This window comes from Anas platyrhynchos, chromosome 9 (genome assembly GCF_047663525.1).
Source record: "Anas platyrhynchos isolate ZD024472 breed Pekin duck chromosome 9, IASCAAS_PekinDuck_T2T, whole genome shotgun sequence".
In the NCBI taxonomy this organism is placed as follows: Eukaryota; Metazoa; Chordata; class Aves; order Anseriformes; family Anatidae; genus Anas; species Anas platyrhynchos.
Genome location: NC_092595.1, coordinates 29,162,713 through 29,184,133, shown reverse-complemented (window position 1 = coordinate 29,184,133; position 21,421 = coordinate 29,162,713). Strand labels below are relative to the sequence as shown.

General features: G+C 42.9%; 1 protein-coding gene across 1 annotated transcript; it reads left to right on the top strand.

The window, feature by feature from the left end:
* Nucleotides 1–4,511: 4,511 nt before the first annotated feature.
* On the top strand, nt 4,512–19,511 carry LOC113841051 (ATPase family AAA domain-containing protein 2). The gene is given in 15 exon segments (XM_072042554.1): nt 4,512–4,558; nt 6,052–6,211; nt 6,988–7,078; nt 7,506–7,599; nt 7,655–7,874; nt 9,936–10,133; nt 11,129–11,308; nt 12,528–12,657; nt 12,810–13,006; nt 14,153–14,312; nt 14,647–14,781; nt 14,878–15,027; nt 16,107–16,361; nt 16,468–17,178; nt 18,593–19,511. Coding segments are annotated over 14 exon segments (2,067 nt in total). The 3' UTR covers nt 16,518–17,178; nt 18,593–19,511.
* Nucleotides 19,512–21,421: the final 1,910 nt, after the last annotated feature.

Here is a 21,421-nt window from a genome sequence, read left to right as displayed (position 1 = left end):
TTTAGACAGGTTTGCTCTGGTCCTCTGGACTCAGCATCCCCAAGGGATATTTCAAAGCTCTCGGAAGGACCCGTCATTATCTCTGACACTGCAGCCTCCAGTAGGAAGGGGTAGATATTCCTTGCCCTTGTGCAAAGGAACTACTCAGTTAGCTGTTTCTAACCCAAATCTCGTTGTTGTCTTCTATTGACAGACACCACCCGGCTAGCCAAGCTAAACCACTGAAAATGGAAGGAGTGGGACATCTTCCAAAGCCTGCTGCTGCTTCTAAGCAGAAGTGCGCTGTAGGTGGGGACACAGCAAGAGGACACGTCCAGGCCACGGTGGAACTGCAAGGCACCTGTCTGAGCCACACAAGGAAGTCAGCGATTCCCAGTTGGAGACTGTTGCTCGACCAGTGACACAGCAGCTGGAGCGCTTCTGGTTGCTGCTGATGGGTTCCCGTGAATCAGCCAGGGATAGGAGCTATGAGAACGACTGAAGCGATTTGAAGTTACCCGAAAGAAAGAAGAGAGGAGAGAAGAAGACAAGAGGGGAGGGAAGGGGAGGGAATAAAAGGAAGGGAGGGGAGGGGAGGGGAGGGCAGGGGGAGGGTAGGATAGGATAGGATAGGATAGGATAGGATAGGATAGGATAGGATAGGATAGGATAGGATAGGATAGGATAGGATAGGATAGGATAGGATAGGATAACATAGGATAGGGTAGGGTAGGGTAGGGTAGGGTAGGGTAGGGTAGGGTAGGGTAGGGTAGGGTAGGGTAGGGTAGGGTAGGGTAGGGTAGGGTAGGGTAGGGTAGCGTAGTGTAGCGTGTTAGAGGGGAGGGGAGCATAGGAGAGTATAGGGTAGTGTAGGGGATCGGAGTTTAGGGGAGTGTAGGGTAGGATACGGGAGGGGAGTGTAGGAGAGTGTAGGGGAGGGGGGCATAGGGTAATGTAGGGTAGTGTAGCGAACGGGAGTTTAGGGTAGGATAGGGGAGGGAAGTGTAGGAGTGTGTAGGGTAGTATAGGGGAGGGGAGTGTAGCAGAGTATAGGGACAGGGAGCATAGGGGAGGGGATGGTAGGGGAGGGGAGGAGACGGGAGGGGAGGGGAGAGGATGGGGGGGAGGGGAGGGGAGGCAAAAGTGGGGAGAGGAGGCAAACGAGGCGAGGGGAGGGGAGGGGAGGGGAGGGGAGGGGAGGGGAGGGGAGGGGAGGGGAGTGCTACCATAAATAAAATTGCCAAATACATGACATTTTGGATCTGGAGCCAAATCTTTGTGTACATGTCCTCTCCGTAGCCCCACGTGCTGACCACCCACCCGAATCTATCATACTGTTGGTCAGAAAGAACAGGGAGCATAGGGGAGGGCAGGGGAGTGGAGGGAAGGGAAAAGAGGGGATGGGAGGGGTGGGGAGCGCTACCATCAATAAAATTGCCAAATACGATGAAGGTGCAGCAGAGCCTGCAACCTCCAGTCCCCAACATCCTCCAACCACCCCCCACTGCTCCGTGGGAAATAGATAGAAGAATCAAGACTGAGGTTTAGCCTGGGATGGAGGTAGTGTGGCGAGGTGGTTTTCTGTTTGGTTGGTTGGTTGGTTGGTTGGTTGGTTGGTTTTAAAGTTTTTAAATTCTCACTGTCCTACTTTGTGATCAGTTGGCAATAAATTCAATTACTCTTCCCCAAGCCAAGTCTGTTTTGTCCATGAAGCCATCTTCCAGTCCTGAAGTAAGAAAGGAAACAGACCTGCAAGCAACTGTTACACAAGTGCAGGAAGAGTGACAAAGGAGGGTTTTGAGGCATGAAGTTACTGCAAGGATGCTCTGCTCTTTCCTCACTTCAGTATGAAAAGCACGGCACTAGTGGGTGGTCTGTGGTGGTAGTTGTTTTTTTGTTGTTTGTTTGTTTGTTTGTTGTTTTGTCAGCTCCACCCCACAGTATTTTGCTTGTTCTACTTGTTTTGGTGTGCCCCCATTCCCTCCCTCAAGGTAAAACATCCCTAGGGGCCATAACTTGCTGTTAGCAAACAAGATCTTGCAAAAGAGTGAAGTTAACATGGCACCACCTGCACTGGTGTATAAATAGTTCAAATATTTTCCCTCACTTTCCTGTAACTTTCCTGTAAATTGCTGGTCAGGAGATAACAAGTGGAGAAATTTAGGATAAGAGAGAGAAAGTTGTGTTTCCTATTGCCCTGGAGTTTCTGTTGGTCTGGCCACGGAAATGGAGTACTCAAAATCCTCAGGACACTCAGTTTATACCAGATTTATCCTAAAACTGCAGTATTTCTAGGCCCTTGGGATTCTTATCAATTAAAACATACTTTTTCACGCACAGAAGATGCAAAAAAGTGCGTCTACTGCAGTATGCAGACAGAGCCAGTCCTGTCTCTTGATTCCTTCTGCCTTCTGCCTGAAGAGCAGCAGACAATCGAGTTCTTGTCTTCAGTAGCTACGGCCTTAACCAACTGTGCAGTCTGTCCATTCATACACAGAGGAGGAAAAATAGCGTGGAATAACTCCTCTCCTTTGTGCTGACAGAGGAGGGTACAGCTTCCTCACTCCAACCCCACCGAGGCAAACCAGTCAGCAGTGCACGCCAGAGCCTCTGTCTCTTCCCCATCTCATGATGTGCAGCTGGATCACTCTCCCTTCTATCCCCAGGATCGCTTTCAGCACAGTCACAGAAGGGTCAGACTCACAGCTTTAGGACCCATCAGAAGAGGCTTTCCCTCTTCTGCCACCACACCCCCTATACACATGCAATTTCACACATGCAAAGAGACACCATGGATTGGGGAGTTGCACAGAGAGGAGACCACACCCGTTTGCCTGCCTGCAGTTTGACACCAGTAGGGAGGTAATTCCCGTCAGGAGTTTCCATAGAGATGACAGAATATGGCCCTAGGGTCCTGCTGCTTCTTTCAGCCCTAATTCTTCAAATCCATAGGAACGGAAGAAACCTTCCCAGCCAAGTGCTGCATATCTTGAAGGTTGGAGAACCCACAGCCTTCTGCTTCATTTCATTTTAAAGATCAATCCCAATGTCACTCCCATAGAAGTAGTGGAAGCCATCTGGCTGGCTTGGCTTTCTCTCCAAAGAAGACCAAATGAGAGTTGGTCACGGGTGAGGATGAGCCCTGACAGTTCCTGCATTTTGGTTCTCCTGCAGCCCGCAAAGCTCTCACTGCCTTGCCTGAATTTTAACCCCTTTGGAACCAAATCTACAGATTATCTCTGTAAATCCAAAACAGCACTTATTCACCATGTGAACAACAAATGCCTGGGATGGTTAACAGCACTTAGGTGCAAAAAAGAGCCCCCGCAGGAGCAGGCCCCGGGCCGCAGCTGCAGCCATGGAGAGGAGCCCACGGGGAGCAGGGGCAGAGAGGGACCTTGGAGGAGGGAACTGTATCCTCTTTTTTCATCGGTGCTGAGATTGAGGATCAGGATTTTGTGGTAGGAATTTGTTTAGATGAACCAATTTACATATGGGCTTTGTATGTTTGTTTCACCTTGTCTTGCAGGACCATCTTGGCTGGGTCTGCAGTGTTGTGCAAAAGTGAAGTTTTTCACAATAAAGAGCAGCTTTTTTTTCGGGGAAAAGGCTGAGGTGGCCTTCATCAGAGTCTTGTGACCTGAAAATGCAGAAAATGGGTGCATGGCTGGCTGGATGGGTGGGTGGGAGTTGGGAATTCAGCCTTGGAATCAGAACTGGGACGTTGTTGGGATAGGAAATGATCAGTGGGATGGGAAGTGATGATGGGGATAGGAACTCATTGGGATGGGAAAAATGGGTTTTATTTTTATTGCATTCAATCCACTTTATTGACTGTTTTGTACAGTATGGCATTGTTTTATTACTATAAAATTATAATGATTATTATTTAATCTTATCATGTTTGCATCTGTTGTTGTGAAACAATGTTAAGAACAGCAACAAAATAGTTACCTACTTGGTAGCAGCATCCCTACGTTTGCTGGGGTCTGCTCTGTGCATTTTGAAGACCGTTCCATGCTATTCAGCCCCTTCAGGAGGAAATGGATGGTTCTAGGAAAATGCGTCTTGACCTGATGCAAAGCTGTGACTCAGCACCCTGCAGCCCCCTCAACCCCTGGCATTTTACCTGCAGCCCCTCCAACAACTCTGATGTTCCCTGCATCGACTTCAACCACTGCGCTGGGACCTGAGGCCCCTCAAAGCCTTGTCACTCGCCCTGCAGCCCCTCGAGCCCCTGGCATGTTCCCTGCAGCCCCTCCAAGCCTGGCACAGGCCCTAAGAGCTGGCTCCGGGGACTACCCCGGTGCTGTCTCAGGCGCCAATACACACAAGGGGAAGGAATGCATGCAGAAGTCATCTCGTTTTGGAAGGGCAGAAAGTCCTCCCAAGAAGGGGAAGGAGCAAGAGGAAGGCAAGGCAGCCTACCCCAAGGTAGGGCCATCCCAGGGAACAGGAGGCTGTTGGAAAGGAGAGCAGAGAGAAAAGCAGCAGCAAGCAGGTGATCCCCATCCCTGGGCGAGCTGCGAGCCATGGGACAAGATTGCAGCTGTCCTCCAGGCGAGCACATTGTCAGCTGGCTGCTGCGCTGCTGGGATAGCAGCTGCGGGAGCCTGGCAGCAGAGGGCAGGGAAGCCAAGCAGCTGGGATCCTTCTCTGGGGAAGGGGGCACTGAGAAAGCGCTTGCAAACGGGGCACAAGCCCTCAGCCTCTGGAGGCGGCGCCTGGCAGGCGTGAAGGAAAGGGATCCCTTCAAGGAAGATGCTGAGGGCTTGCTGAGGCTCGAAGAACAGACGCTGCTGGCTGCTACCAGTGTGCTGCAGCAGCGGCAAGAGAGAGCAAACCGTGGTGGTTTTCCTCAGCTGGGCAGCTGAGCTCCAGCACAAGCGCTCTCTCCCTGCCCCTCCTCCAACGCCAAGGGGAGAAAAGAGGCTGGAAAGGGCTCAAGGGCTGCCAGAAGGACAGGGAGATCACTCCACAAGGAGCGTCACGGGCAAAGCAGGCTCAGCACAGCCTGTTCCAGTCCAGCCCGGGGCCTGCTCCTGCGGGGGCTCTCCACAGGCTGCGGTCTCCTCCAGGCCACAGCCACCTGCTCCACCGGGGGCTCCTCCACCCACAGGGGGGCTGCAGCGTGGAGATCTGCTCCACGGGGGACCCATGGGCTGCAGGGGGACAGCCTGCTCCACCAGGGGCCTCTCCCTGCACAGGCCGCAAGGGAACTGCTGCTGTGAGCCTGGAGCACCTCCTGCCTCCTGCTGCACGGCCCTTGGGGGCTGCACAGAGCTTTCCCACTCCTCCCTGAGCCAGACGCTGCTGGGCAGAAACTTTTGTTCCCTTTCTTAGATGCAAGATCCCTTCTTAAATTCAGTCCAGCCAAGTAGGAAAAGTAAATGTGGACAGCTGTACCTTGGCAAAGAAGATAGTAGGGGACAAGGAGGTTTAGCAGTCAAGATGGAAGGTGATGCCATGAGGCTTACAGGCTAGTAATGTTCTAGTGAAACCCAGCCTTCCTAAAGAAACCTGCCTGACTACTTCACGTGAATAACAGACTCTGTTCAGCTATTTCCTAACATAGAAAGGGTGCTGACTGCTTCTTCAGAGTAACATGGTAGTGATACTGCTGAAATAGTTGTGGTTCAGACGTAGATCTGATTTCTCCTAAGCACGCTGAATTCACAGCTGTTGATCCTCCAGAGGAGGCTTTGCAATTGAACACCTGGAGAATAGGTAAATTTCCCGCTGTTGTTCTCCTCTCCTCTTGTTTTGTTTTGTTTGTTGTTTTTTTTTTCCTAGTAGCATAGGCTTAAGACTCTGAAGAAACGGGCTGCTTTTTTTCATTTCCAACACTGGCTGTTCCTCCTGTAGAGATTATATCAAACAGTCTTGAAGTGCTTGATGACTTACCAGTCTGCAGATTTATTATCAAACCAAAAAAAACCCCGACTTGGTAGACTATTTTTTTCTTACTTTTGAATGACTACTAGGAAGAAGGTTGTTCCGGCATCAAGAAAGTCACGTGGAATGTAATAAAATTTACTGAACCAGTAAATAAAAACTATATTTTTCTATTAGTTCCATTGTTTCAACTCTTCTGACGCTTATGGATGGCACAGATAACAGAGGGGAGATCGTGGTAATCGGAGCTACCAACAGACTGGATTCTATAGATCCTGCTTTACGAAGACCAGGACGCTTTGGCAGAGAGTTCCTCTTCAACTTGCCAAATAAAGAGGTGAGAACTTAAATTGAATGTTAGTGCTACCATGGCAAAGTCCAACTTTATAGGAAAAAAAAATAATTGACAACTTGAACAAAAGAGTGATATGTGGAGACACTGCAAAGTTGTACCTGTTTGCTTAATTATTTAGTCCACTTGGGCGTTTTCATCATGAAGTTGTGTTTTTGGTCTCAATCCTTCACTTCTGAATGAATAGGGGACGTGTTTGCATTTGATTGTGCCCCGGATCGGTGGTAGTAGTTTGAGTCATAATTATTTTCTTCTTTATAGTAATTGTAGCAATTTGAAGCATTGTGCCAGAAGTGCTTTCTGTGAATTTACTGCCTGAAAAGCAAATGTGATGAAGTAATGAGACTGTCACAATGAAAGCTTGCTAAGTTTTAGAGAAGATTTTTGGACAACAAAGAAATGTTTCTGGATAAATTTTTCATTACAGTATTTTCCTCTGGGTCATTAGGTCCCGTAGTTTGGAAACTTGTTATTGAAGCTATAAATGCCTTTTCTTTCATTGTAGGTTCCTAGAAAAAGTTCAGTATAACAAATAAGAAATATTCAATTTCCTGGTTGAAAATGCAGAGTGTATATTAAATAACTGTAAAATACTTGAAAGTTGAGCAAATAAGAAAAGCGTATTAATAGATGAGGGGTTTTGAGGAAGGACTGGTTTTTTTTTGTTTGTTTATTTGTTTGCTTGCTTTTTGGTTTGTTTGTTTCTTGGTATTTTTAAGGAAAACTTGGGACAAGCTAAAACGCAATGATTTTGCTTCCAGGCTAGAAAAGAAATTTTCAAGATTCATACTCGTGACTGGACCCCTAAGCCACCGGACATGTTGCTTGATGAACTAGCTGAGAAATGCATTGGTAAGACTGAAACCAAAATGGATTCTTGCTTGTGAGCAAGTTGTAAAGAACCTTAGCTTGTACCAGGCAGTACCCAAGCTCTTGTGCCTTGCTGCACAACTAGTCAACGAGGCAGCTGGCACGCCTTCATAGCAATCAGAGTTAGATGCTTTCATCTATTTACTCTTTGTTGTCGTTCTTTTTGTTGTCTGAGAACGTTAAATGGTTCTGGGGCATCTTCCTCAAGAGTATAGTTTTTGATGAGGAGTCTGCTTCAGCTGCATAAGCGCAGGATATCAGACAGTGCGCAACATGAAACTTCCCTGCAGAGCGGTAGCACTTTGAATTCCCTGTTAACCTGTTTGGTTTTGGCATTACAAATTCTTTAAATGTTGCATGTTGTAAACCTGGGCCTTGACTGATGTAATGTTTGATTTTTGTTTGTTAGGATACTGTGGTGCAGATATCAAATCTTTATGTACTGAAGCTGCGCTGTGCTCTCTACGTCGATGCTATCCTCAGATTTATGCAAGTAGGGAGAGGTTGCTACTATTAGAATAAAAGCAAAAAAAAAGCATTATATAAAAAAAAAAAAAGCATTATATTATGCAAGTAGGGAGAGGTTGCTTCTATTAAAATAAAAGCAAAGGACTTTTTCATGGCTCTGAAGAAGGTTGTTCCGGCATCAAACAGGATCGTGGCTTCACCCGGACAAGCACTATCACCCATTTTCAAGCCACTTTTTAAAAGATCAGGAGCGAATATTTTACAAGTTGTGCAGAAGATCTTCCCGCATGCACAGCTTGCACTAAAGGAGGACCGACAGCAAGGTATAACCACAGCATCCACTTCTTTATAATTCTGCTAAAGCAAAAACTTGTGGTTTGTGCAATCAACTTAAACCTTTCAGACATAATGATGGTAGAATTTTATTATTTGCATGTGCATGTCTTTCTTTTGGGCATGTCTGGAAGATAACGCATAGGTTTTATTCTGGATTCGAAACTGAAATGCCAAATGGAAGCCCTCAATGACTCAATACACAGTAAAGGACGATGCGTTCTCTACTGAAGCATCCTGCTTCTGATGGCAGCTAAGATAATTAGCATTTGTACAGGTTGACTTGAGGTTTGAAGTATAAGGCACCTATTTTTCTTTAAAAAATCAAAACTCAGATATTTGGAGGGGAAGCATTTCTAGGTCAATGTTTCTAATTCCTTTCTGAAGAATGTCGGGACCAGGATACAAGTATAACTGGTCTAAGCTAAATATTGTTTTAGCTATCATCGTTTTTAACCAGTCTCCTAATTTAAATGTTTGTAGATCGTACTATACATGTGCACGTGAGATCAATTAGCACTGATATTTACTAGATGAATGGAATTCTGTGGCCATCACATCCTTAATCCCCGTGCTTTCATTGTGGGAACCTCCTCCAGAAAGAAATGGTCTTGTTTTTTTTTTCTTTTTTTGCTTGTTTGTTTGTTTGTTTTTAGCTATTTAGCAACTGCGGAAATTGTTTGTAATCTCCTTTATTCTAAGGGGGAGAAAAAAATCACCAAGAGTAGCGTACCTTATACGTACACATCAGTGGGACTTAGTACAGCTTTGTAGGGCCATGTGCCATCTCCTTAGATCTGTGGTGGGATGAACTCTAGGAAATAGCTTTCAGTGTGTGCTCTCAAATGAAGAAAGGGTTTTGGCACTGATTTAGAAGCTGTATTCATGTAAGAGAACGAGACAAAGGCTATTCAGGAAAGTTAACAAACCTCTTTTGTCTTTCAGACCATTTAAATCCTATTTTACAAGATGATACGTTCGACAGTGATGACGATGCATCCTTGGTTTCTGGAGATGAATTAAAAGAGGGAATGCCTGACGGACCAGAGAAAAAAACGCCTCTGTTTCAGCAGGTAAAGAAAGATAGATCCCTGTTATGTTTAGATTCTCAGGACTGCTGAGTCTTTGTAAACAGTTCCAGCTGTTAAAAGTGCGAGGGGTGGTAGACGAAGGGGTAACATCAAGTTTGTGTGTTGAAGGGGTGCTTGGTATTCACAAGGAGAAAGGGTGAAGGGACTAAAGTGGTAATGAAGTTGCTCTGAATGACCAAATTGAAAAGCCCAGGCTTCTCTTCCTAAGCCAAAGTGATCCGTAGACTACCAGAACACGTTGACTTAATCCATGGCATTCTTTGAAAGACTCAAGACCACATAAATGTCCTGTCTGTCCTTTTAGCTAAAAATACCCCAACTTTATGGGTTTGTGTTGCCACCTTTTGCCCTTCTGTTTTCCAGGATTCTTAAACCAATGGTGAATTATGTAGCAGAAAGAAAACTGAGAAATGGCTTGTTAAAACACCTTGAGAAAAATCTGAATGGTGTCTTTATTTGTTAAGCCACCAAGTTGTGTTAATCTTGTGGTATTTTAGTATGGAAGTCATGCAAGCCCACTGTTGGAAAGTTAGATCATGTTGTCACAGCTGGATCAGTTATTTTTCTCAGTTTCTATTGCTGTGCTGTCCAGAAGATTTTCTGTCCTCTAGAGCAAGGCTAAGTCTCTAGCATCTTTGATTTAAGCCAGCAAAGGTACAGCCTGATTGTAGTGGGGAAACAAATGCTCCTCACAAATTTATTTCCTAGTAGTAAAGCAAGATTGCAGGGATATTAATTTGCAGTCTTGGTTCAGTAAAGAATAGGCAACACAAGGGAAGAAGATGAAACAATTGGAATGACTGAATAACTTAACTGGAAATCTTACATGTATTTAATGTACCGCTACCATTTGGATTATTTGGGGATGGAAAAGTAAGTCTATAGGAAAATTACTTGGAACATCTGTGTGTGTCTATTCAGCACCTCATTTATAAACTTGTTTTCTTTACTCTTGTTCTAGGAGTGCTTTCTGTGAACCAACATCACGCCGGCCCCATCTGCTAATAGTAGGAAAAGAAGGGTACGGCCAGGTTTCTTACGTGGCACCCGTGGTGTTGCACGCTTTGGAGAAGTTTCCTGTTCACACCCTGGACCTTTCTGTTCTGCTTACAAACGTTGCACCGCCAGAAGAGATCTGCAGACAGGTACCTTTTTTCTTTTTATTCTCATCGGATTCACTGACTGTATATAAAGGATCAATCGAGTTGCAAGTAAGGTGAGCAAAATTCATTGGTAATGGAGGTGGCGTTGTTTTAATGTGCTGGGATGTTTGCTTCTGTCTGAAAATCCCCTTTTCTTTTAGACAAAACCACAAACAATCTGGATGTTGTACATGTCCACATTTTCCATACCCAATTTTACAGTGATGATGTTGCTAGCAGCTCAGGAAGCTGGGCGGTGTTGCTAATAAACATCTCTTTGTGGAAAGAAATGCTGCTCATCTCCCTGGGATCCAGAAAGTAGTTCTCATTGCCTCCGAAGACTGTGTGCTCCCAGTAGATGGCTCTGTATCAGACTGCATGTCGGCTACTTTTTGTAGCCTTCTTCTAAATTGTATTAGTAAGGCAACCAAGGTTTGGGGCTTCTGTTTATTTTGTTTTCACACGGACATACACAACTTGTGCCGTTGCAGTATGTGCAATAAAAGCATTAACATTCACTAAACACTTCATTTGCATGCTGATGTGGTTTTAACTAGAAAAAATAAACAGATCTGGTGTTTTTACTTTTAGGCAGGAAATCCATTTTATTGTTTGGCATCACTACCTTTAAATATTTTTACCTTTAGTGGGAACATTTGAGAGCCATACAAGTAAGGACAGACATGTTACACGACTGAATACTGATGTGTCCCATAAGAGGGACATTTCCTTTCTTTGTTATGCGATGATTGTGGCTGTGGCCATATAGCTACGGTGTCTAGCCACTGCCTGAATATATCCTTCCCATCTTCTGACTAGAGTTCTTCGAATACTGGTAATCTGAAAGGGTGCACAGAGAAATTCCTTATGTGAAAGGATGCTTGCCACTCTGTTCACATAGTTTCCTTTCATGGGGCAGTCAGGTGGCTATGTAGCTATGTATTAACAGGTTATTCTACGTGTTTTAGTTTTCTTACCCAAGCTTTCCTTTTCACTAGCTGATCCGAAATGCTCAGAAGACAGCACCAAGCATAATTTATGTCCCAGATATCCATTTATGGTGGGACAACGTTGGACCTGCCTTGAAACTTACTTTTCTAACTCTAACTCTTCCAGCATTTTCGCCAGTTTTGCTGCTTGCTACGTCTGATGTATGTCACTCAGATCTCCCAGAAGAGGTATTTGTCAATACTTTTCTTACTATTTCTTCAGTGTCTTGTAATTTATGAATGCTTTCAGCATCAAAATGCTGCGCTTTCTTAAATGCCTACTGTTATTACTCAGGCACCCTAACAAATCACTTAAAATTTGCTTAGAGAAAAAGAATACTGTGAAAGCATCTGCTTAAGGTTTTTTCTGAGTCAAGCAAGTGACTTTCACCCCCTTCTCATGCATGCAAATAATAAATTAATACAATAATTCTGGTGGCTACAAAGTGGTTCAGTCAAGAATATGCAGTGCTTGAAATGACAAGAAGATGTTTTTACTGAAGAGATTTCTTCTGACAGTCTGCCATTCCATGCTATGTTGGGTAAACTGCTAATAATGCAATTTAGTAGAGAATTGAAACAGTTTGATTAAAAAAAAAAAAAAAATCAGTTTCTTTCTTCATATAGGCCAAAGCTTTCCAAGCTGGAAAGCTGAGTTCCAATTTCTGCTCAAGTAACTTTGGAATGGAATTCTAGTTGTATTCCTAAATAAACTGTAGTAAAAGTACATGCAGAACTTCATTGACTTCTGAGAGTTTACATTAAGGGAAGGTGCCCAAAACAGGAACACGCTGTTCTCATTCCGATTATTTTGTCTCAGTTACTGGGGGAAGAGAACAGGTCTTACCTAGATGTGTTTATTATCAACTGCTTTGAAAGTGCTTGAGTTCCCACAGAAGTTTTTGTACAGGTTCTAAATTCCTTCTAAAATAAGTAGTGAAATTCCTTACCTACCTTTTAATACTAGAAATTGAAAATGGAGGAAGATGTAGAGGTACTAGCTACTTCAGACACCTTTTGGTAGAGAAATAAAAACTCAGCAAAAAGCCCTCACTTGTCTGCTGAAGCCTTTCTCTTCCCTCTATAGCCATAAAGGTTCTAAGTAAAGGATGCAGCAGGGCCAGTAAATACAAAGGAAGCGATGTTGGATGTGGTGAAAGCCATTACTTTATCAGTGTAGCGTACAATCCCTTCACCAAGATTTAATTCTACAGGTGATTCTTAAAGGTGATATTTGAATTTGCCATGCCAGCCTGTGAAAATGTAGCCATTTAAGGCCAGGAAGATAACTTTTTTCAGTTTGTGTTCTTCAGGTTATTATTCATTTTAAAAGGTACTCATCTTTTTGGAATAGAAGATGAGTTTTTGTGGCCTTAAATCTGAAATGTCTTTCCTCCTTCTGCTTTAGATCCAAAAATTATTTAATAAGGAATTTGGAGAAGTGTGCAATATTGAGTTGCCTGGTAGGGCAGAGAGAGCAGCTTTTTTTGAGGACCTAATTCTAAATCAAGTGGCTAAGCCTCCTGTAAAGAAAACAGGTGAGGAGGATATAAGAAGTACATCTAAAACTTTCCTATCGAAGTTACTAGCTCTTTGGGATTTGCTTTGGCGGTCATTTTCTGTCAGTAATTTTGTCATATGCTTGTATTTGAGTACTGTAAATTGGCTAATTTTTCCTGGTTAATTGAAGTTGATCGGACATTGGAAGTCCTGCCTGTAGCACCACCAGCTGAGCCTCAGAAGCCACAAGAGGAAGAAGTAGGGATGCTGGAGGAGGAAGAGGAGGATGCCTTGCGTGAACTTAGAATTTTCTTGAGGGACGTTACTCACAGACTTGCCACTGACAGACGTTTCAGGGAATTTGCAAAGCCCGTTGACCCACAGAAGGTAAACTAGTGCTGATCTGTGTGTGTCTGTAACTTCTCAGCGTTCGTATTTCTCAGCGTTTTGGGGAAGGTTCAACTTTGTTTTTAGGGCTGCACTATTAGGATTTTGCAAGAAGCAGAGGCAGTGCTTTTACTTCTGCTGACTCTCAGATGTCTCTTATCGGATTATTCGCTGAAAGCCCTGGTTTCATTCTAAGAAGCCAGTCCAAATGCCAACACAGTCTGTTCGTGAAAAGGCTTTGATATGTAGGCATGTCACAGCACTGAAAAGCACAGAGATCTTTCCTTATAATTACAAACAGTACTTACAGGACTACTTTAATGAAGTCTAAAGCCCTTTATTGGACTGTCAGTTCCTGTGGGAACAGGAATAGGAGCAGCAGTTTGTAAAAATAAGTTTTGAGATCCTGTTCTCTGTTTCATCTGGAACTCCTCAAGAGGAATCAACCATAAGTGCAGTGTGTTTTCTTTTTCCTCCAATAGGCTGCTTAGATCCCTTTTTCTCCTTAATTGATTAGATAAGCCTAAACTAGGGGCGTATATTTCAAAGACAGGTGTAACTTGACTATACCTGCGGATCAGCAAAGGCCTCTTCACGTGGGCATCCACTGGCTTTTCTTCCCCTTTTCTCCTAGGTTCTTGAGCTGTGAAAAATCTAGACAGATACGTATGTCTTCATCTGAACTAGTCATTAGGCTCCTCTTATGGTCTGAGGGAAGAAATCAGCACCTCTGGGCCCAGTTATCTCATTCTAAAGTAGATGCCTGCAATAGGTACTTCACAGGTGCAATTCATGCACCTTTTCCTCAATGTCGACAGCAAAAAGAATGTTGGATGGCTTACTCAGCTTTCACTGTTGTGATTTTCTGAAGCAAAGTGAAATGAATCTCCCACCCTCAGTGTTTCTTCTGTACCATGCACGTGCTTCTGACCTCCCTACTTCTTATTGTCCTCTCCTAGCAGCTCTAATGCCAGTTGAAAGAGCCCTTCCATTTTTGAGAAGCAAACTGGTTAATTTCAGCATCTTCTGATGCATCGCAAATGTTCAGGGTTTTTAGGAAGTCGTTTATTTAAAGTTTTCAGAGTAATTTTGGTAGACAGTGTGCAAGGTTAAGAAAACCTCTGAATGCTTGTATTTGATCTGCAGGTACCTGACTATGCCACAAGGATTAAAGAGCCGATGGATCTTTCAACAGGTCTGACTCAAATTGACTCGTGCCAGTACCCCGCTGCAGGAGACTATCTGAAGGACATCGATCTAATCTGTAACAATGCCTTAGAGTACTACCCAGATCAAAGATCTACAAGTGAGGATGTGCTTTTTAGCCCTAGTTTAAAAAATCTGTCAAACGTATAGATGGATAAATGCTGTGTGCGGACAATAGACTTTGGATGGATTCGATGATTTTGGACATCCACAGAGAACATCTCTTACCACATTGTAAATATTTTATCATTTTGCTACTTGGGCATGGAATTGTGATATAAATGTTCCCAAGGAACTAGTGCTTTTGTTTTAATTAACTTCTATGTTGATATGCTGAAAATATTCACTGAGATAACCTTTCGGAACCAACCTATGAAGAAAGCAATTTTTTTCTGTGATCAAAACAGTTTCATTGGTTGGTAGACAACATTCAGTTAAAGTCTGTAAAATTTCAGATTGTCACAGAGCCTATGTTTTGCAAGACACTGCATATTCAATGGTGAGGAACAAAATGGATACAGAGTTTGGACGACTTTGTGAACAAATTAAAGAATCTCGTGAGAAAAGAGGTACGTGCTTTAACGCTAAGGATTTTAAGACTTGTCTCTGCATTTGTAACTGAAAATGCACAACGAAGATCTTTGGTATCTATTCTTTAATGCAAGGTCGCACCTCTCCAGCATGTGCTCCATGTGACAACTCCAAGTCACCACAGCAGAACCCTGCTACTGAAGACGACAAACCAGATGAAGAGAGTAATGAAAATGAGGCGATGACAGCGGCACCTGTAGATGCCAGTACACCCATTTCTAATGGTAAGTTGCATTTTATTCAGCTGCTCTTGTCATTCATACCTTCTCTGTCCTTGAGGCGCAACAGGTGTCTCTGATGCCTGGCTCTTTATGCCAGAGGTATTTTGTTTTCAAATTTACTTCAAAATGTGAGAGAGAAATCCAGAGGTCATCCATTCAATATAGTTATGAATTAAAGTTCAAAGAAAGTTGGTTTACAATATAAAAAACAAAAAACAAAAAACAAAATAAAACAAAACAAACAAACAAAAACTTTGACGGCCCAATTGCCATTTAGTCGCCCCTAAATTGCTAATTCTTGAGGTAAAAAATGTTGTGGATGGCAGTTTCTGAATACTTAACTAGTTTTTAATTATGCAAAATGGTATTTTTACCCCCACTCCACCCCTCCCTTCCCCAAATGCTAAAATCTTAGCTCCCTCATACTGTGATTTCCAGTTGAAGGAGGGAAGTCTAACTAGTGAGAGTGGGAATTTTGCCATGGACTCCACCCATATCCTTTTGCAATACTATATGAATACTACGAATGTTGGGCAAAACCACAAAGTTTGTTTTTTCACAAAAGGTTTACCGAATCAGGAAGCATACGAGGTATAAGTCTTCACGTTTTTTCTCCTTTGAATATTCCCTTAAAATTGTCTCATTAATTAATCTCTTCCAAACATGTATTTAGCTTTTGAAGTCTTCAGCTTGATACCAGACTCGAAGAAGAGCTTATTTCCAGAGGCTTTTATGATGTTCATCTGTATTAGTTCATGCAGTAAGACAGTGACTTTATCAAATAACCTCACGTTGTATTAATACTGCCAATCCAAAGTAAGAATCCTCAGCATGTAAAATCCTGAAAGTGACTGTTTAGTGAATGAAATTCCATAGCAGTGTGTGTGGTTTGTTTGCTTGTTTTTAATCTTAATAGCAAACTGACCCCATTAACTTTCAACTCTTTTCTCAGCATATGTAGGCAGTGGTAGCTCAGTTCCTTTGTTTTCCTTGTCAGTCAAGTAAGATGAAGATAATGGATTTTGAAGAAAGAATTCTTTTGGTTATGTTTTGGATTACTTTTTTATGCTGTCTCTTTGTAGGTGCGTCAGAAAGAAAGTGCAGAAGGAACAACTGTGCGCATGCTGCAGCAAAGCGAAGAAGGAGTTCTCAATTCGATACAGAGAACAGAGTACCAACAGATGACCAAAACGATAGTGATGAAGAAGAGTTTGTGGACAAACATGTTTCTGACATATGTCAAGTAAAACTTAACACTGAAAAGGAAAGTGCTAAGCTTTGTGGATATTCCCCACCAAGATGGGGAACTATAACTAATGAAAATCCAAGTTCAAATGGTAAGGGAGAAGTCCAACGGATCCTTTAGCACCTTATTCTTGCTGAGGAGGATTGCACTATTTATTAGCTTTAGCCTTCAATTTCACTCTATTTTTTCTGTTACAGCTCTCAAAAGTCACCACACAGTTTATTCCGTAATGATGTTGCTCCTCTAATTGTGCAAGCCAAGCCCGCATGTTTCTGTAGGTGCTGTTTTTTTGATTCTGAAGTCTGTTTTTTTCTAATGGTACCTAACTGAAAGCCAGCAGTCACTGACATTCTTTTATTGTACGAGGTGCTTTCCAATAACGAGCAGCTTAGGTGAAAAAGCTGCACTTCAAGATGCGTGGATCCAGAGTAACATGTGGAATAGGAGACTTAAGCCCTAATGTTGTACTCTAAGATGTGTTCCCTAACCTGAATTGGCAACATGACTATTTTTTTCCACTATTAAGCTTTTCATTAGTGCTTTTGGTTTGTTTGTGGGTATTTTTGTTTGCTTTTTTTGTCTTAGTTTCTAATTTTTGTAGAGCAGTGACTTTAGCTGGAAAGAAGGGAGAAGCCAAGTATTTCTCAGTGAAGACGATAACAATTCTGTCTCTGTATTTGTAGAAAGAGACTGTTTGGCAGGTACAGGATACTTCACTGAGACTGTATTCTAGATAAACAGAAAACCTGACTGAAGAAATCTGTGTCCTTCCAGATTCCTGGGCATTTCAAGCGGTGACTCCTGAACGTTCTTGGGAAGAAGACCAACAACAGATAAGTGATGAGAACACTGTACAAGTCCCTACGGAGACAGACTACATAGTTATTGTGGATCGCTATGAGCTCAAAGTATGTCTAATTTCAGCTTTTTTTTAATGCTCAAATAGGACATATTCCTGCGTCATGTAAAATTGCAAATTAAGCCCATTGTTAACCAATGCCAATTAAAACAATTAATTGGAAGGACATACAGATAGTGAAATAATTCAGCCTGTAATGCACTGTGACTGTTTAGTTTCCACACCTCATGGAGATTTCTGTAGGCTACCATTTGCTTCTGGTCATCTGTAGTTTAGGAGACAGATTCTTTGCCTAATTTTTAAGACAAAAGGCCTTGCTGAATTTTAAAATACCACACTGACAACCTGCTAGTACTATTATGGATATCATTTTAATGATTCATAATTCTTATGATGGGTTTGAGGGCTTTTATTTGGGGATTTTTTTTCATGCTTTGATGTATTAAGAACCTGAAAAGGATCTTTATTTCTTGCAGTGATGATATTAAACCTGAAGTTAGCAGGTTGACGTAAACTAGCTAGCCATGGAGAAGTGACTACTTTTCTGAAATTCCTTGAAAGTGCAGTATTAGAATTTCTTATATTGTGTGTGTGTATATATATATATATATATATATATATATATATATATATATATGTACATGAAGGAGGCAGAGTTTGCTGATAAGATGATAAGCAGCATTATTTCCAGGGGGCAGTAGTATTTCCATTTGGTATGGCTGCTCCCTAAAGCTACATGCTTGCAGGCTCACACAGGTAATGGACAGCTGTGGCAGTGGAAGAAGGTGCTGCCACTAGCTTGCCACTGTTGCTGTGCCAGAGATTATCATCTCTGCATCTTTGGTAATAGAAATGACTGTGTGAGAGAGAGGTGATTGCTACAAGCAGTCGCTTTGCTATTTACCCACCCCTGAATTTAAAGGTAGGATTGAGCAAACTAATCCACCTTTGCTCTGGGCGTTTGAGCAATCTGTTCTGCCAGCAGAGTTGTAGGCATGGCACACGTGGGTAAAGGTAATCACCTAAGGGTGCTTCCTTTTCCAGCTGGCACAGCTGTATCTACAAGATCTGCAGCCTTTTTACAGTGCCCCACGCTGCTGCAATGCTTCTCTAATGAAATGCAACAGTGGCTTTGCTGTGGCAGCAGCTGTCCTACAAAGAGGATCGTGTCATTCCCTGCTGCTTTGGGAGCAGTCGACTTGCAATTACAACCACTGATGTGATAGATTGGTTAGTAGTAAAAGATTGTCCGAAATTTCAGCCTTTCCTTTCTCTGAAATATGAAAAATTAACTCATTTTCCCTGCTGAAATCTCATGGGATATTTAATCTGTTCTCTGAAGTGTCACATTTTATTTAATAGCGTAAGAAAAAGTAGGCTCTCATTTGTATTGTTACTGTTCAACCTCCGAAAACATATAGAGCGTATTCAAAGTTGTTGTTTTGCTCCATTGTTGTCTTCAGAAATTGTTATGCTTTGTCACTGAGATAACGAAGGGATTTGACATTTATCACCTGGAAAAAGTATATGGCGTCATTAATCAGTGTATTTACAACCAGAGAGAAGACTACGACAAAACCGATTTGGTGGAGGTAATTTTTGTTTTGAATTCTAGCACTTTCTGTCACTGTTACGCAGTATTTGTGTGTTCTGGGGTATCGTGGTTGTTTAGCATTGCTCTTCACTGCTTAGCTGTCTGTGCACAGACAACAACAGTACGACTTCTCCCTTTCAGTCTGGAAGACGTTTATCCACCTTGCAAAACAATTGTTATATTTGGCATAACTGTTGGCAGTTTCTGCAGGAAAAAGCTTGAACTTGAAGACAATGGGTCCACCCACACAGCCCTTTCAAAGCAGTTAACCTTAGTCTGTCAGTAGTTTTCCTTGGGAACCATTTTGGGAGCGGGAGGACTACGAAGGGAAGGTGCTTTTCTAAGTCTTTCACTCGCTCTCTCCCTCTACAGCCAGTCATGCACGGTGATAGCAGTTGTTCCATCCTTGGAGAGAAATTTAAGTATATAACAAGAGTTTGAGACTTCTCTCTAGTCACACTCTAATCTCTTTTTAACTAATGCGCTTGAGTATCTGTAATTGGGGAGATTTCTGCCTGTGCCAGTTTTACACTGAGTCAAATTCTCTGGTCTCTTCCTGTAAAAGATGATTTCGGAGTTGTCCGAACTCCTCAGAAATCTGTGTGAGGCGTCCATGGTCCAAGTCAGGTGTTCCCAGTATACGCTTGGATATTCACTCTTCACATTGAAGATCCTTGAACCCATTTATCTTAGAGTTGCTTGTGCTTGAGAACAGATGAAATTTGTTGTGCCGATCAGTCTGCCTTGAAAAGAGAGTGCCTCTTTTTTTTAGGCACTGGTCATCTCGATCTCTTCTTCCACATGTGATAAAGAGTTAGAACGGACACTCTGTTCTGCCTGTGAGAGGATTATTTAGATTCAGGGAGGCCGCTCCTGAAAAAAAAAAATGAGATCTTTTAGCTTGAGAAGGGATTTATTTATGTTATCTCATGGCCTGTGAACTTTTGTAACTTAACATTTAATTTAAGTGTTAAAAGTTAAGTAGCTTTCTTGGTTTTCTATTTCTTCCTTTAGCTTAGGCAAACAAATCTCTCCTATTCAGAGTGCACTGTACAAGTTAGTCAGGAGCGTGCTCTACTGTATGGAGAGAGAGAGAACTTAAGGAGTAATTATTCAAAGTCCAGAAATTAACTTGAGCTTGTTGTGGCTTCTCAGCAACTGTTTCTTCCTTCTAATTGTTGTGAAACCACTGCTGAGAGAGATCCATATAGTTTATATCCTCCTCTCTATTTTGGATGTGTAAGGATGCCTCTGAAGCTAGAAGGGGTAATAGGCCGTTGTGATGGTGGTAGCACACTGTTTGCTAAATATTACTAACCATGTATTACAAATTATTTATTTTTATAGTAATAGAAAGTGTTCTTAAGCTTTCATTTGTGCTTACTGCTATTTTAGTAATAGGTAGTAATGGTAATAGAAGGATGGTTGGACTAGATGATCTTGTGGGTCCTTTCCAACCTTGTGTTTCTATGATTCTTTCATGAGGAAGCTGTAGACCGCGATGAGGTCTCCCCTCAGCCTGCTCCTTTCCAGGCCGCACGGGCCCAGTGCCCTCAGCCGCTCCTCATATGTCTTCCCCTCAAGGCCCTTCACCATCTTCGTAGCTCTTCTCTGGACACTCTCCAACAGTTTAATGTTCTTTTTGTACTGTGGTGCCCAGAACTGCACACAGTGCTCGAGGTGAGGCCGCACAGCGCGGAGCAGTGCAGGACAATCACCTCCCTCAACCGATTAGCAGTGCTGTGCTTGATGCACCCCAGGGTATGGTTGGCCCTCCTGGCTGCCAGGGCACACTGCTGGCTCATACTCAACTTGCTGTCAACCACGACCCCCCTAGATCCGTCTCTGCAGAGCTGCTCTCCAGCATCTCATCGCCCAGTCTGTACATATAACCAGGGTTGCCCTGTCCCCGGTGCAGGACCCGGCACTTGCTCTTGTAAAACTTCATGCGGTTGGTGATCGCCCAGCTCTCCAATCTGTCCAGATCTCTCTGCAAGGCCTTTCCACCCTCAACAGTCAACAACTTCAAGTTTAGTGTCATCAGCAAATTTGCTCAAAACACCTTCTAGTCCTACATCCAAATTGTTTATAAAAGCATTGAAAAGAACTGGCCCTAAAACGGAGCCCTGGGGGACCCCACTGGTGACCAGCCACCAGCCTGATGTAGCCCCATTTACCATAACCCTCTGAGCCCTACCCGTCAGACATTGCTCACCCATCGTATGATGTTTTTTATCTATGCTTGACATTTTTAATGGGATTGTGTATATGGTTTGCTTTTCTTGTTCTCTAAAATGACTTTTTGAGAAATCCTTTATATAATGAACATGAAGTTGAGGAATCACAGACAAGACAGGTGACAAGAACTTCTGAGGTGCTCAAAAGAGTACACCATAAAAATATCCATTTCTGCTTCCTAGCTTTTTTCCTAATCTGTTGTAAGTGCATTGTCATCTTTCTCCCGTGACTGCATTCTACAGGGCTGAGTTTTTGGGATACTAGCTAGCACTCCTGAGCACATTACTTCAGGTTTCTAGGCCAGTCTAATAATCGTCTTCCACCACTGTGGCACCAGTATGAATATGAACCAGTCCTTTTTGTTAGAATTGTAGGGGTTGGAAGGGACCTGCAGAGATCATCGGGTCCAACTCCCCTGCCAAAGCAGGTTCCTTAGAGCAGGTTGCCCAGGTAGGCATCC